Consider the following 15,324-nt stretch of genomic DNA (forward strand, 5'->3'; position numbering starts at 1 on the left):
CCATTATAGTAAATCTCCTATGCACCCTCTCCAAGGCCTTGACATCTGTGCATTCTGCAGTCATGCGCAACCAAATTTTGTAAAAAGGGCCGTAAAAAGGTCTTGGGCCTCCTATTTGCGTAAGCAAAAAGCCCAACGCCTCTTTCAGGGGTGCGTCCTGGATGCTTATGGAGTGGCCTTTACCAATATGGCGGGCGGCGCACTTTCAGCAGGGAATGAGCGCACACACACCGTTCGCCTGTAAAACGGACACATCGCAATCCAATTTGTAGGCCACCATCTTCTCCCTATATAAAACTGTAAACAACCAAATATGGAACGGGAAGGGGGAAGAGAGGAGAAATCAGTTCTGTATTATGCAATAGCTCTTACCTCCACCACAATGATTGTTCCTACAATCATTGAGTACATATCATACTGTGCCACAATTTTGGAAAGTGAGGAACTCATGAACTTCAAGGCATCCAAATACTGCCTCAGCACCTTCTTTCCTAGGTTTGCAAGAGTCTCCGAAGTATTACCTTCCAAGTAAAGTTTGATCCAGGAACCATGAGATTTTTGTGCTATTCCAAATAGTTTGTACCCAGCATCTGCAAATAGGTAAACAAAAAGCTTTATTTAGGCTGAGGAAAGTTATCACAATAAAAGTGTTCAACAACCTCCGTTTCCTGCAACAGTAAGTTATAGCCAAATGAAGCCTGCACAGCACTCCTATCGTACAAAAAAAAACTTTGCAGCAGGAATGCCTGCAGGCAACCTTAGGGAGGTGCTATATCCATATATAAAAGTGGGCGCAGCTCTGACCTCAGGATATACCACCTCCAATCCAAACAACACTCTTTGTTCTTGTCCGTGAACCAACTCTCTATCCATGTTGCTACATTTCCTCTTATGCCATAAATCTGAATTTTTCTAACAAGGTTCCTGTGAGACACCTCATAACTCATTCTGAAAGTCTGTACATCTACTGTATTCCTTCCATCTGTCCAACATTCTTCAAAAAAAAACTCTTTACATTTGTTAAATACAACTTACCTTTAAACAACCTTATGTTGCCATTTCTAAATGCTCCCTAATTTGATCTCAAATTATGGATTCGAAGAGTTTATCCACAACTGAGATTAGACTAACTGGTCTATAATTACAGAGTTTATCATTCTTTCCCTTCTTGAATAAAGGTGTTACGTTGGCTACTCCCACAGCCCAGTTTGCATATTTAAAGAATTTGAAAAATTCTGCTCAAGAGCCTCCACTAATCCCTCTAATTGTTTCACCAGCCTAGGATGCGTGCCATCAGGGACCAGTGACTTAGACACCAAAATCTTTTCAACAACTTGCATCTATATATAGCGCCTTTAACATAGTAAAATATCCCAAGACACTTCACAGGAGCGTTATCAGACAAATTCTTACACCGAGCCACAAAAGGAGATATTAGGACAGGTGAAGTTTGGTCAAAGAGGTAGGTTTTAAGTAGCATCTTAAAGGAGATGGGAGAGGGGGAGAGGTGGCGGTGTTTAGGGAGGGTCTTCAATAACTTGGGGCCTAGACAGCTGAAGGCACGGTTGCCAATGGTGGGGTGAAGGAAATCAGGGCTGCACAAGAGGCCAGAATTGGAGGAATGCAGAGCTCCAAGGGCTGTACGGCTGGAGCTGATTAGAGAGATAGGGAGTGGCGAGGCAATAGAGGGATTTGAAAACAAGGATGAGAGTTTTAATTTCGAGGCATTGATGGACTAGGAGCCAATGTAGATCAGCGTGTAGAGGGGTGATGGTTGAACAGGACTTGGTGAGTTCGTTGGGGCACAAACGCACCAAGAACTCTGGAAGGGTGGGTAGTTTTACAAATCTGTTCTGATCCCTCGCTGATAGCGCATGAAACCAGGCTTTTGTGTGCGATTCTATTTGAATCACCTCGGAACAACGCAAAAGCCTTAAGGCACATCATGTGCCAGAGGGTGAAGTGGTGTCATTCAGAATTCTTAAAAATCCCACTGTGCGTGCTTGAAGACCCCAAGGCACTTCAAGTACGACTATCAGGGCAACAGTAAAGGGGAGGGAATGTTTTAAGACTGTTTTCTAAGAAAAGTTCAATATTTTGAGTGGACAATAATTTCAAAGCACACAGCAGTAAACAGAGCTGGCAAAATACTCAGCTTCTCCAGTAGCATTTAAATAAACCTTGAGAAAGAATACTTCCTTCCCATCTTTAGAAGCTGGTGTGAAGCCTCTCTCTGTGGCTCATCCAACATTTAAATGTGGTGCTGTCTGAAATGCAGCTGCCCGACTTTACCTTTCTCGTAAGCAGGAACACTCTCTTGAACCAGCATACTCAGCTGGTATCCATTAAGATGCAAATATCTAAGCTGTTCCCTTAAAGATCTTTCCTCAAGGACAGTTAGGATGAGACGTCCCAAATTGTTCCGTGGAATAGGCAAACCAAATCCTAATGCCAAAGTGGAAGTGAGGTCTGTCTGTTCCACATATTCAGAAGCAGCAAAGGAATCTAGAAGTTAGAGAAGGTAAGAGAAATGAAATTAAGATTTTATCTAGGATCCAAAAATTGTATCACACAAAACGTATTATCTCTAGATAGTTTTATTCCCAATGAGGAGAATGTAACAGCAGAACTCCACCTTCATTCCATAACATCCTGGTCTGCAAAACTAATATAATCCTCCATGAGCCAGGTTTATGTTTCATGAGGAATTAGTAATCAGTGCCATTTGTTTAAAAATTCAGCATAATACTCGGTCATGTTTTTTGCTCGTTTCCAAATGTTACAGGCTTGTATGAAAGTCTCAAGAACAGGTTGTGGGTTCAAGTCCCGCGCCAAAGACTTGAGCACAAAAATCTAGGCTGACACTCCAGTGTGCAGTACTGAGGGAGTGCTGCACTGTCGCTGGTGCCGTCTTTCGGATGAGACGTTAAGCGAGGCTCTGTCTGCTCTCTCAGGTGGACGTAAAAGATCCTAAGGCAACATTTCAAAGAAGAGCAGGGGAGTTATCCACAGTGTCCTGGACAATATTTATCCCTCAATCAACATCACTAAAAACAGAATGGCCCAGAAATTCGGGTCCCAACACGCGAGTACGCGTAGGCCCAACGAAAGTGCCGGTTTCGTGCATGCACTACGCATGTGCGGGAAACCGGCACTTCCGTTCCCCTGAAAGAAGGGGTGGAATACGTGCGCCGGAGAGGCAGCGCGTGCGCATCGAACTTACATTTTTTTTTGCAGGTTTCTCCGGGAGGGTAGGTCTCCAGCAGTTACACTTTTAAAAAGCAGGCGCAAGGCCTGCTTTTAACAAGGTAAGTGGTGAATTAATTAAAATTAAAACATTTTTCCACAGGTTATTTTTATAAATACTTTAAAGAAAGGGAAGTTTATTTTTAGCCCCGTTAGAAAATGTAATTATTTTCAAAAATTTAAATTATTGTTTAAAATAGTTATTTCATGTAATTTATAGTTATTTTAAAAAAGAGATGTTTTTAAAAAATGTATTTGAAGTTTTAGTGATGTTTTGGGGCTTATAGTATTTATAGGTTTGACCGCTCTTCCTGTCAAACTTATGAATGAAGCATTCCCTGCTACCATTGGCTCTCCATGGCCCACGTGATCCCAGGGGACGCATCGAACTAACTGCGCCCCTGGGATACGCAAGCACTGCGCGCCGGCAGTTGGAGGAGGCCCAGGATCGGAATCCCACGCGGGCCCACAGCTCAACGGCCGGCACGCTAGTTAAGTGCAGGTCGGGGGCTTGCACCCGCGGGAAGCCCCCGACCCGAATTTCTGGGCCATTATCTGGTCATTATTCACAGTACTGTTTGTGGGAGTGCAAATTGGCTGCCACGTTTCCTACATTACAATAGTGACTACATGTTAAAAAAAAGTATTTCATTGGCCAGAGAGCACTTTGGGATGTCCGGTGGTTGTGAAAGGCACTATATAAATGCAAGTCTTTCTTTCTTTCAGAATGTTTACAGAGTCAATGTATTCTACTTATAAAACAAAACCTTCTTTAATGGATATTCTGGGACATTCCTTAATGGAGTTGTATTCTACCTGTATGCTGGAGTCATGATAAGGTAAGTCATGATCCTGCTTCGCAAGTGCTAGTTAGGGACATCCTGGAAGCAGGGATTTGCTGGGAACGTCTCCTCCTGTACATCCACTGACACACAGAATGAGGAATACTTCCTTTAATTCACTCATGGCATTGAGCAGGACCATGGCAATTCTAAATTGTCCTAAACGTGGGTGCTTGCACATTTCCCAGTTTTTTTTTTTGAAGTACAACTGATAACTTGGTTTGAGTTTAGCTAAATGGAGATGGCTAGAATACAGTGCCAGCTATATTGCAGGTGGCTGTCACACTTCCTTCCCACATAGACTGTTCTGCTGGATTTATATCCTCCCACATTTAAACAGTACCGCGAGCTCAACCCTGCACAACACAGCTTGGTTGCACTCTCTTCTGAGTAAGGAGGCTGTGGGTTCAAGTTCCATTCCAAATCTGTAAGCTAATAAAATTCAGAACAAGTAAAAGCCAATGAAAAAAGGTTACTGAAGGACCATCAAATCACGCTGAGCAAATGAATTGGGTTAAAATGGGCAGATTGACCACAAATCAAAACAATCATTTTGAAATCATCAGAAAAGCACTATGCAGCATTATTGACTGTTGTGTAGGGGTTAGACTTACAAAGCAGCTGAATGAACGGGACGCAATACAGAGTATGAAAGTGACTGTTTGCCGACCAATTCAGTTTATGCAGTTCGAGGAGAAACATTCATCCCATCATTTTGCATTTGATTTGAACCCAGGAAGTATTAATTCCAACTGATAAAGATCCGGGACCACAAGAGAGAAGTGATTGATCCATACAGGTGACTAAGTAGTACTCACTGGTCTCTTTTAAAGAAACTGCTTAACTTTACACTTGCCAAAATTACTACCAATGCAAGATGAAATTAACCTTAAAAACAAGAGAGATATTTGCAGAGATAGTCAGTGGGACAGGGAAGGTTGAAAAAAAGTGAGTTAGAGGTTAATAAAAAGACTTGCATTTATATAGTGCCTTTCACGACCTCAGGACGTCCCAAAGCACTTTACAGCCAATGAAGTACTTTTGTAGTGTAGTCACTGTTGTAATTTAATACTAGATTGATCCCTGGGATGAGAGGATTGTCCTATGATGAGAGATTGAGTAGATTGGGCCTATACTCTCTGGAGTTTAGAAGAATGAGAGGTGATCTCATTGAAATATACAAGATTCTGAGGGGGATTGACAGGGTAGATGCCGAGAGGTTGTTTCCCCTGGCTGGAGTGTCTTGAACTAGAGGGGCATCGTCTCAGGATAAGGGGTTGGCCATTTAAGACTGAGAGGCGGAGCAATTTCTTCACTCAGAGGGTTGTGAATCTTTGGAATTCTCTGCCCCAAAGGGCTGTGGATGCCGAGTCGTCGAGCATATTCAAGGCTGAGAGAGATAGATTTTTGGACTCTAGGTGAATCAAGGGATATGGGGATCGGGCAGGAAAGTGGAGTTGAGGTCGAAGACGAGGTCGTGTGGCCTATTTCTGCTCCTAATTCTTATGTTCTAATAGTGTGTTAAAACACTGCTTTTACCTCCGGGTTCAAATCAAATGCAAAATAATGGGATGAATCTTTCCTCTCAAACTACATAAATTTAAATGGTCTAGGTCCCTTAGGTAGTCCAATAGGTACGTGCTTTCAGTACAAAACTGGCCTCAATTCTGCATCGCCAGCGTCACTCTAAGGCACTAAAATGGAAGGACCAAGATTAGGGTAGTGCTGGGTACAAGAATGGAGAACTCACACATCTTTAGCAAAACTTTACCAAAGATAAAGACAGTAAGCAATTAAAAATAAAGGATTGGAGATGGAGAAATAAATGGTTAGCTGTAAGGTGAATAGTATTTAAAATTACGTTTGATCTCGGCTAATTAAATCGCAATCTCTTACTTTCATTTACAATCTCACCAAAACTGAGGAGTAGTCAGTCATAGTTTGAACACAGCGGAGAGGATTTAGATTTTTTAAAAACACGAAAGTTAGAAATCTAAGATAAAAACAGAAATCTGGAAAGGCTCGGCATTTGAAAGATCTAAAATAATAAAATGCATAAAGCACTAAAACAGTACTGTTATAACGGTCATTCGAAACTTCTTTCTAGTCCTCACCTTTCTTTCTGAAAGCAGGGCTGATGAGAACCAATGGAGTGTTCACCTCATGATTTGAAGATCCTCCATGACTACCTGTATCTGACATTCCATGATCCCCGCACAATATCAATAAACTAGGTAGCGAGGTTTCACCTTCCTGTAAATTGCCATACAAAAACCACACATCTTTATACCAATATACACTGGATATAATTTGCAACTCATTCCAAATATGTAAAACATGCAATAGTCCTAAAGTTTTCAGGTGGAAACATATTCCACATAGAAGTGTACACTCAACTGATTTTTTATTAATACATAATCCCCTTCCAGAAACCTCACATCGAAGACCAGAAAAGTTCTTTACAGAACAGGTTTACTGGAGACTGCAGGGTGGAGGAAGAGAGAGTGGGGGGAAGAAGAGGGAGAGGGAAAGCGAGGGGAGGGCAAGCAAGAAGGAGGCAAGCTGGGGTTGTGGGGGGGGGGAATATAAGTGAAGAAGCTTCATAATTTAACCCTTTAAGTCCTGGTATATTTCTGGTGAATCTGCTCTGTACCACTTCCAGAGCCAATATATCTTTCCTGAGGATCAGTGCTCAAAACTGAACACACTACTCCAGATTAGGTCTGACCAAGGTCCTGTACAACTGAAGCACCACTTTCTCACTTTTGAATTCCCACCCCCTTAAGATAAAGATCAACATTCCATTAACTTTTTTTTTTTTTTTTTTTTTTAGCAGTTTTAGGATTAATGCAAATTTTACTCAAACTCTACAAACCTTGGATAGTAGTTCTACATGAATCTTCTGAACAATGTTATCCATTTCACTGAGTTTTGGTCCAATCAGATGACTATTTGGTCCAGCCAGATGGCCAATATGATCTAATCCGAGGTAGTGTAAAATTAATAAATCCCAGTCATTTCTTTTTAATACTTTATCCAAGTGCCTTGTTACATTTTCATCAACCTGTTAAGAAAAAAATGTATCTTGTACTGGAAAGTTACAATCCACAATAATGGTCACTGCAGCACCGTACAAGAGTACTGCAAACATTTATTTAAAAAGGCACGAAGACTATGAATCTCAAATGCAACTTATTGAAGTAGAGTCAGGAAATATTTAGTTTTTACTATTATTTAAAGGCTAGTTTTTACTGATACCAATGATTTAGCCCAGAATAATTAAAAGGCTTTACTACTTTTTTTTGGGAATGCATTACAAAATCTGTTCTCAATGTGATGGAAACATCTATAATCAAAAAGGGCTTTTACATGCTAAAAATTTGAACACAATCATTGGCCAATACTGAAGTGAATAAACCAGTTTAGATTAAGAATTAACTTCCTCAGGATGTCACAAAGTGCTTTACAGCCTTCGAGTTATTTTAGAAGTGTAATTGCCGGTCGTGTACGCAAACGCAGCAGCAAATTTGCATAATGTCCAACAAACAGCAAATGGGATGAATGGCCGATTAAACTATTTTTGTGGGGTTGGTTGAAAAATAAATGTTGACCAAGACACCAGAAGAACTCTCCTACTCGTCCTCAAATATGCCATGGGATCTTTTACATCCACTTGAACTGGCAGATGGGGCCTTGGCTGAACATCTCTTCCGAAAGACAACACATCCGACAATGCAACACTCAGTACTGCACTGGAGTGTCAGCCTAGGTTATATGTTCAAGTGCTGGGACTATGTTGAACCCACAATCTTCTGACTCTCAGGTGAGAGTGCTACACTGAGCCAATCTGACAAGTTAAGCACCAAGGACATATTCTATCCTGGTAGAATTGCTCTAAAAGGATAAACAAGCTATACTCCCTTAACAGTGAAGAATATATCTAAACAATTGATATCTCTCTCTCTATCTATATCTATATCTCTATCTATATAAATATATTTCTATATATAAAACTTACATTTGTGCACGCTTCCTGTGTACAAACTTTACTTCCTGTTGTCGTGTTTTTGTCATAACGTGTCAATGTTTTTCAATTATAAATTCTTATGTCCACATCTATAATGAAATCGCTTATGTAAATTTATCATGATTTCCAACCGCACCATTTGGCAGCGGGATAGCTCCGTGAGCCAAATTTCAGACTCTTGGTTCTTCTTGAAGTGGTGCTTTTGCGCAAATAAATTTGTTGCAAACTTTAAAATTTCTATTTCTTTTTAGTTTTAAGTTTAATACAATTTTATGCACCTCTAACTTTTAATCTTTCCTCTCGGTTTAAAATAAGAATTGAAGGGGTTGGGAGGAGAGAGTGGAACATCTCTCTAATAAAACTTGTCCCTGACCGCTCCCGAGTAGTGTTGTTAATATCTCTATATCCTTGAACTCCTTTCTCCGATATCATTCCAGCTCTTTTTAAAGGTTCTAACTGATCACAAAGCAACTCCTTTCTCCGGGAATTTGTTCCACTTATTGGTTCCAATGATCTCTTGTGATTAGCCCACAGTACTGTCCTGTTTAACACACACCCATCCTGTTTTTTGGCTCCTTGCTCTAATACTAATTATTTTGCACCATTAAAATACCTTTAAGGCCATGTTACCTAAAATATCTGGAGAGGCTACAAATACCTTAAGTGGGAGGAGGAAAATCAAACTGTATTTGGTACAGCACAAAATGTGTCAAAAATGTACTTACCTCAGTATAATCAGACACAAAGAAAGAGGTAGTCCCATCATATTCTATAAAGTGATCAGGGAACAGTCGAAGCCAAGTGTCATCACCGTAGAACAGGGTTCTTTTTCCAGCAGCTTTTGCCTGCCAGATCAGATTATCTTCCAGCAGGGTAGCAGAATTTAGGTTCATGATGACATCAATAAATCCAGGAATTCTGCCAGTCATCATCGCCTAAACAAATCCATACAGTTCAGAAAAATTGGAGCACCTTCAACATTTTGATAAATACGTGATTAAAAAAAACACTATTAGTGTTCCATTCCGACTATTTCAGATAATCAAAGGTGAAAAATAAATATATCCTTTGGCAACTAAAGCAACTCTTTAAAATTCCATTCAAACACATTCCCCCCCCCCCCCCCAAAGCATGCAACAGCTGCTCTTGCAGCCCTCACTATTTAAAAACAAAGTCAGGTCTCCCCACAATATTCCCAGCCAAAAGCCAGCCAGGCTACCTGCTCCCAGGCCTTTTTCAATGCTGTGCCTTGAGGAACACACAGTCATTTATCAACCCCACATCAAAAAACCTGTTATCTATCTCTTCTTCACATAGACCTTTTCAATGTTAAAAGGTGTCAATCCTCTGTGACGCAATGAGAAGCAGCAACTCAAGCTGTGGAGAATCGCAGACATGGCTCCGCGTTCTATATCGCTGCAATGTATGTATAAAGTTAAACAAGAATTTTTTTTAGTAAACTGTCATTGGTTTATGAGGGAACTGTAAGAGTTAAAAAAAAAAAAACTTTATACACAGAGGGCACCCTACATCTGTACTTACAACTAGAAAGGAGACATTCAACAGAATACAAATTTCCCGCCACTTATAGTGTGTATTCATGTATAGACTGCTCTTACGCAAGTAGGATCAGGCTGTAATAAGGTGGATTTCTATGTTGGTAGGAGTAGTAGTAAATCATGCTATGTGCCAGTATAGGTGTGCCAGTATTGTATAAATGATAGCAAGATCCCTGGATCTCTCACAAAACTTCAGCATTCAAAAGTTCCTTGGCTAAATAGAAAAATTAAGGTTAAAACGAGACTTAAAATGAAGCATTTGACAAATGCATGACTAATAATACACAAGAAAATGAAGTGGAATATGGAAAATATAGAGGGGAAGCACATTACTATAGGCTTATATGAAAACTGGTCGGTAACAAAGGGAAATGAAGGATTTTACAAACTTATATAACAAGTATAAGAATAGTTAAAGTAAGGGTAGGGTCAATTAGAGATGAAAATGGAAGTCCTCTTAAGGAGGATGCAGGAATGACAGAGATGCTAAATGAGCACTTTAGATCAGATTTCACACAAAAGAGAAAAAGGGTACAAGAGCAAGCAGCTGGAGCAATTAGATAGGATAACTTCAGATAAGGAAGTCGTACTCAAAAAAAAAAAAGAGTGGAACACAAAATGAAACGACATCAGGCCCTAATAGCATATCATTTATAATGCTGAGGCAAGTTAAAATGGAAATAGCAAAGGCTCTAACCAGAATCTTGGATAGCAAAGATGTACCAGAGGACTGGAGGGTTGCCACTGTTAACACCTCTGTTCAAACAGGGAGAGAAGCATAAACCAGGTAACTATAGAACAGTCAGCCAAGCATTGGTAATGGGTAAGCTTCTAAAGGCCATAATACAGGATACAGTACAATCAATGCTCACCTGAAACAACATGGGTCAATTCAAGACAGTCAGCACGAATTTGTAAAAGTTGAGTCTTTGAGGAAATTACAGAGTGTATTGATAATGGACTGAAGGAAGCTGCAAGGGGACATTGATAAGATAGTGAAATGAGCAAAATAGTGGCAAATAGAATCCAAAGTCAGTAAATGTGAGTTTGGTTAAAAAAAAATTATACTTTCAATTGGGGGGAAGCTGGGTGATGGGGAAAGCAGAGATTTGGGATCAGATTCACAAGACATTAAAGGCAGCACCTCAAGTGATAAGGCCATAAAGAAAACGAATAGAATAATAGGTATTATGGCAAGAGAAATAGAATATAAAAGTCCTGATGTAATGGTGAATCGCTCTACAAATTACAATGAACCGTTCTTCTTTAGAAGTCTTACCTTAATTCTGGGCATAGTGACTGTCGGTGGCCAGGCCTTAGCAATAAAGCTATGCGATGAACCTTGTTCAACCAGATGTCGTGTATATGGCATGAATTGTCTTCCTTTTGGTCCAAACACAAAATCTTCTCTCATAGCATCCACCAACATAATAACAACCCTTCTAAACAATGGAGATGGTAGTTTTGTCCAGTTTGATTTATGGCCTAAAGTCAAAAGAATGGACATATGCTTTATTCACATTTTGTTAATGTATTTAAAAACGAATGGATCTCCCCGGCATTGTTCACATGTACTTTGGTATCTGCAGCGCAATGTTCAGCTGCTAATCTCGCCTGTCCCTGTAAAGCCATTGCTCAGTGGCTCCATATGGGGGTTGTCCAAATAGACATATGCCTGAGGTGACTTCAGGCTATAATTGCTGATACTGGAAATTTCTCCAGATTGACAGCTGGCTGGCTCCTCTCTTCCATGAGAGAGCTCGTCAGTGCGGCTTCAGTGATCTCTCTACCAGTACCCCCAAATCCGTCTTCTCGGTTGCGTTCTGTTGAATAATCTAATTTATCTTATATTGTAACTGTTTATTATTCTTTCCTAAATTCATCCACTTTAAATTACATTTGCCACTCGCCAGCCCCACTCCATCCTGCATTTGATCAGCCAGTTCCATTTTGTTTTCAGTCCCTCCGAATTTAGTATCATTTGCAAACTTGGAGAGGAGAGTTTTCTGTCCCCACGTCCAAGTCAGTTATGACTTGACGATTCCAGGGCTCTCTTGGCCAGCCTCCTACCCGCCACTCCCGGTAAACTTCAATTCATCCAAAACTGAACTGCCCATATCCTACCCTGCATCAAGTCCTGCTCATCCATCCTCACTGACCAACAGTGGCGCCTGGTCGCTCAACACGTCAAGTTTAAAAATTCTCATCCTCCTTTCATGCCTCTGTAACCTCGTCCAACCCTACAAAACCCCTACCCCCCCCCCCCCCGCTCGAACTCTTCATTCCTCTGACTCTGGCACCTCAACTCTTCCCGTCTCCCCACCACAGGCAGCCATGCCTTTAGCTGCCTAGGCCCCACGCTCTGGAATTTCCCCCCTCTGTCTCGCCATCTTCCTCTCCTCCTTTAAGACCCTCCTTAAAACCCACCTCTTTGACAAAACTTTGGGCCAACCCTCCTATTATCTCCTTTGGCTCGGCGTTCGGTTTTGGTTCCGCCTCTGTGAATTGCTTTGGAATGCTCTATGTTAAAGGCACTATACAATATACAACTTGCGTTTATAAACAGCAATGGCCCCAGCACCGGTCCCTCGAATTACCTCCTTCCATGCCGATCCAGCTCCACATACAACCTTTGCTTCAGGCAATTTTCAATCCATTTCAGAAGTATACCATCTGTGTCATGCTTTTCAACCTTTTGAACCAATGTTCTACGTGACACTTTACTGAAATGTAAATAAACAATATCCGAGTTCTCCCTATCCAAAAGATTTATTATCTTAAAGAATTCCAAGAGATTTGTCAGGCATTATCTCCATCGCATTGACACATAAAGACACACTGGCTTCCTCATAGTTCTCCAGGCGCTTCATAATTCATTCCTTCAGGATGCCATCCAGTACTTTCCCTACCAGTGGTGTCAAGCTGACTGGCCTATAGCCTGGGGTTATCACTGCTAAAGAGTTTTCAAACTGGTTTGAAAATGTAGAATGACAACTAATGTAGGATTTAAAAGAAAAAAGCTGCAAATGCATTAAATCAAATAAAAGCGGAAAATGTTGAACACGGCACTCAGCACACCAGGCCTTTAGACAGTTGAACAGCTCTCTGATTTTGGCTCAAAATGTCTGTCATTTGCAGTATTTCAAAAGTTTGAACAGAGGCTGAACAATACACTGGAATTTTACACAATTCACTGATCACATGTTTAAGTGTCAGCTGTGGCTCAGTAGGTAACACTCTCGCCTCTGAGTCAAAAGGTTGTGGGTTCAAGTCCCACTCCAGAGGCTTGAGCACAAAAATCTGGGCTGTCACTCCAGTGCAGAACTGAGGGAGTGCTGCACTGTCAGAGGTGCTGTCTCTTTCGGAATTGACATTAGACCGTGGCCCCATCTGCTCTCTCAGGTGGACGTAAAAGATCCCACGGCACCATTTCGAAGAAGAGCAGGGAACTTAACCCTGGTGTCCTGGCCAATATTTATCCCTCAATCAACATCACTAAAAAAATAAACAAATGATCTGTTTGTGGGAGCTTGCTGTGTGCAAATTGGCTGCCGCGTTTCCAACATTAAAACAGTGACTATGCTTCAAAAAGTACTTCATTGGCTGTAAAGCACTTTGGGACGTCTGGTGGTCGTGAAAGGTGCTATATAATGCAAGTCTTTCTTTTCTTTTTAAATTACCAGTCAGCGCTACTCGCTTGAAACAGCTGAGCAGCATTCTGCTCAAATCCCACTTTTGAGCCAGCTAGACTTCATCAGCTAAGGTGACAAGGGCAGTGTGAATTTTTCTGGTTCTTAAACAATAGGATGAAGAGCAGGAAGACGATCTGCATAAATTACCACCAAAGCTATGACTAGCCTTCACATCCTATTAGAACTACACCATGTCTAGTGCTGTGCTACTGATAAATATTGTCAACGCTCAGTACCGTCAGCAAATGCATCCTTCAGCTCGAGTGCAAATCAATGCTTTTCCCTACATTATACGAGTGCCTACACTTCAAACATTTCATTGGTTGTGAAACACTTTAGGACATCCTGGGGTCATGAAAGGAGCTGCGTAAATGCAAATTATTTACTTTGTTCTGCTACCCATCAAACACGTAAAGAAAGAACAAGTACAATATCTGCCAAACAGAACAAGTGATGCATAAACTGTATCTGGCACTGGGAGAACACAAGTAGATCGGGCCCTCCTTCCTACTTACCTAAATCCCCCAAGCCCCTAACATCAATGGGCTATCCTCTGAAGACAACGATTCCCACATCCCCATTGAACCCCTCAAGTACCAGGTATGCTGAACCAGACTCAACCACCCAGCCCAGCCGATTCAAATAGTAACCATCAGTGTGAAGAACTGCACAGTGATGTAGGATCAAAGCAACATGTCCTGTGTCTGTTCTACTACCGCCACCACCTAGTTACCTGGAAAAACAAGGGGAATATTGCAATTGCAGGGCAGTGACACACTGGCAGGACGGTATGGCAGTGGCAGGACACAGACAGAGCAATGGGAGGGCAGACAGGGCAGCGGCTGGGCGCAGACGGGGCAGTCAAGAGGGCAAACAGGGCAGAGGCAGGACACAGACAGAGCAATGGGAGGACAGACAGGGCAGAGGCAGGACACAGACATAGAAACATAGAAGATAGGAGTAGGCCATTCGGCCCTTCAAGCCTGCTCCGCCATTCAATGAGATCATGGCTGATCATCCAAATTCAGTACCCTGTCCCTGCCTTCTCCCCATATCCCTTGATCCCTTTTGTTGAATCCGTGTGTTAATGGAGACACGGAATGCAGGAGTTGATTTAACAAGTTTTTACTGAACAAAGTCTGGAGGTGAACTAACTATACAAGATGCTATGCAGGCTTATATACCCGAGTGGTCACTACCGGTACTACAGTACACAGGGGCTTCAAAAAAACATAGTTCCTCTTAAAGGTACATACACTACAATTCCTCCCCTTTTAGATAAATAGTACATAACATTTTTACAAGAACAATAATCTACACATTTGCTGAAGTTAATCAATTACAAATTCAGTCTCTCTGGAGGCTTCCTGACTCGGTCCGGATAACACCTCGGTGGTGTAGTAGGTTCTTTTGGCAAGGTCGATTCGGCTTGAATGCCAGTGTCGGGTTCATCTGGTTCCAGTATCACCGGATCGGAGGTAGATACTATGGGTATCTCTGCTTCATCATTAGGCGTATAGAGTTGTGGTGTAGGTTGTCCCTTTTCGGATGACTCTATGATCTGGTCAGCATGGCGCCTTATTATGCGTTCTCCAATGTCCACGGTATACATCAGCGGTCCTAGTCGTGTGCAAATAGTTCCAGGCTGCCATTTCTCGGTACGGTAGTCCTGGGCCAAAACTTGTTGACCTATCTGGAAGGTTCTAGTTGGCCTTTCATTCATGCCTTGAAATTGCCGGTTCTCTACGTCCCTTCTGATGCTTGGCTTGATCAAATCCAGGCGGCATCTTAGTCTTCTATTGAAAAACATCATGGCGGGGGTTTGGTTTGTAACCACGTGTTGCATTCCTGTACGCAAACAAGAAGTTATCTACCTTATGTTGTAGATTTATGTCTTCATTACCCATGGCCTTTATGGCCTTCTTGAAGGTCTGGACAAACCTTTCAGCTAATCCATT

At 41.6% G+C, this 15,324-nt stretch overlaps 1 protein-coding gene across 5 annotated transcripts in view; it reads right to left on the reverse strand.

Annotated features, from left to right (window-relative positions):
• pigg (phosphatidylinositol glycan anchor biosynthesis class G (EMM blood group)) overlaps positions 1-15,324 on the reverse strand; it is a 72,974-nt gene that overhangs the window by 49,959 nt on the left and 7,691 nt on the right. For 4 of the 5 annotated variants that reach the window (XM_086007719.1, XM_086007692.1, XM_086007683.1 and 1 more), the window contains exons 2-7: positions 10,954-11,159; positions 8,841-9,050; positions 6,964-7,152; positions 6,203-6,341; positions 2,293-2,505; positions 373-590 (exon numbers count right to left, since the gene is read on the reverse strand). In XM_086007719.1, the coding sequence (XP_085863845.1) occupies positions 373-590; positions 2,293-2,505; positions 6,203-6,341; positions 6,964-7,152; positions 8,841-9,050; positions 10,954-11,159 (1,175 nt within the window). Of the gene's footprint in view, positions 1-372; positions 591-2,292; positions 2,506-6,202; positions 6,342-6,963; positions 7,153-8,840; positions 9,051-10,546; positions 10,642-10,953; positions 11,160-15,324 lie in introns of those variants that run through there. The other variant, XM_086007700.1, reaches the window with a different exon arrangement.

Source organism: Somniosus microcephalus, chromosome 2 (assembly GCF_052327205.1).
Source record: "Somniosus microcephalus isolate GS21.2 chromosome 2, FLI_Smic_1.0, whole genome shotgun sequence".
Taxonomy (NCBI): domain Eukaryota; kingdom Metazoa; phylum Chordata; class Chondrichthyes; order Squaliformes; family Somniosidae; genus Somniosus; species Somniosus microcephalus.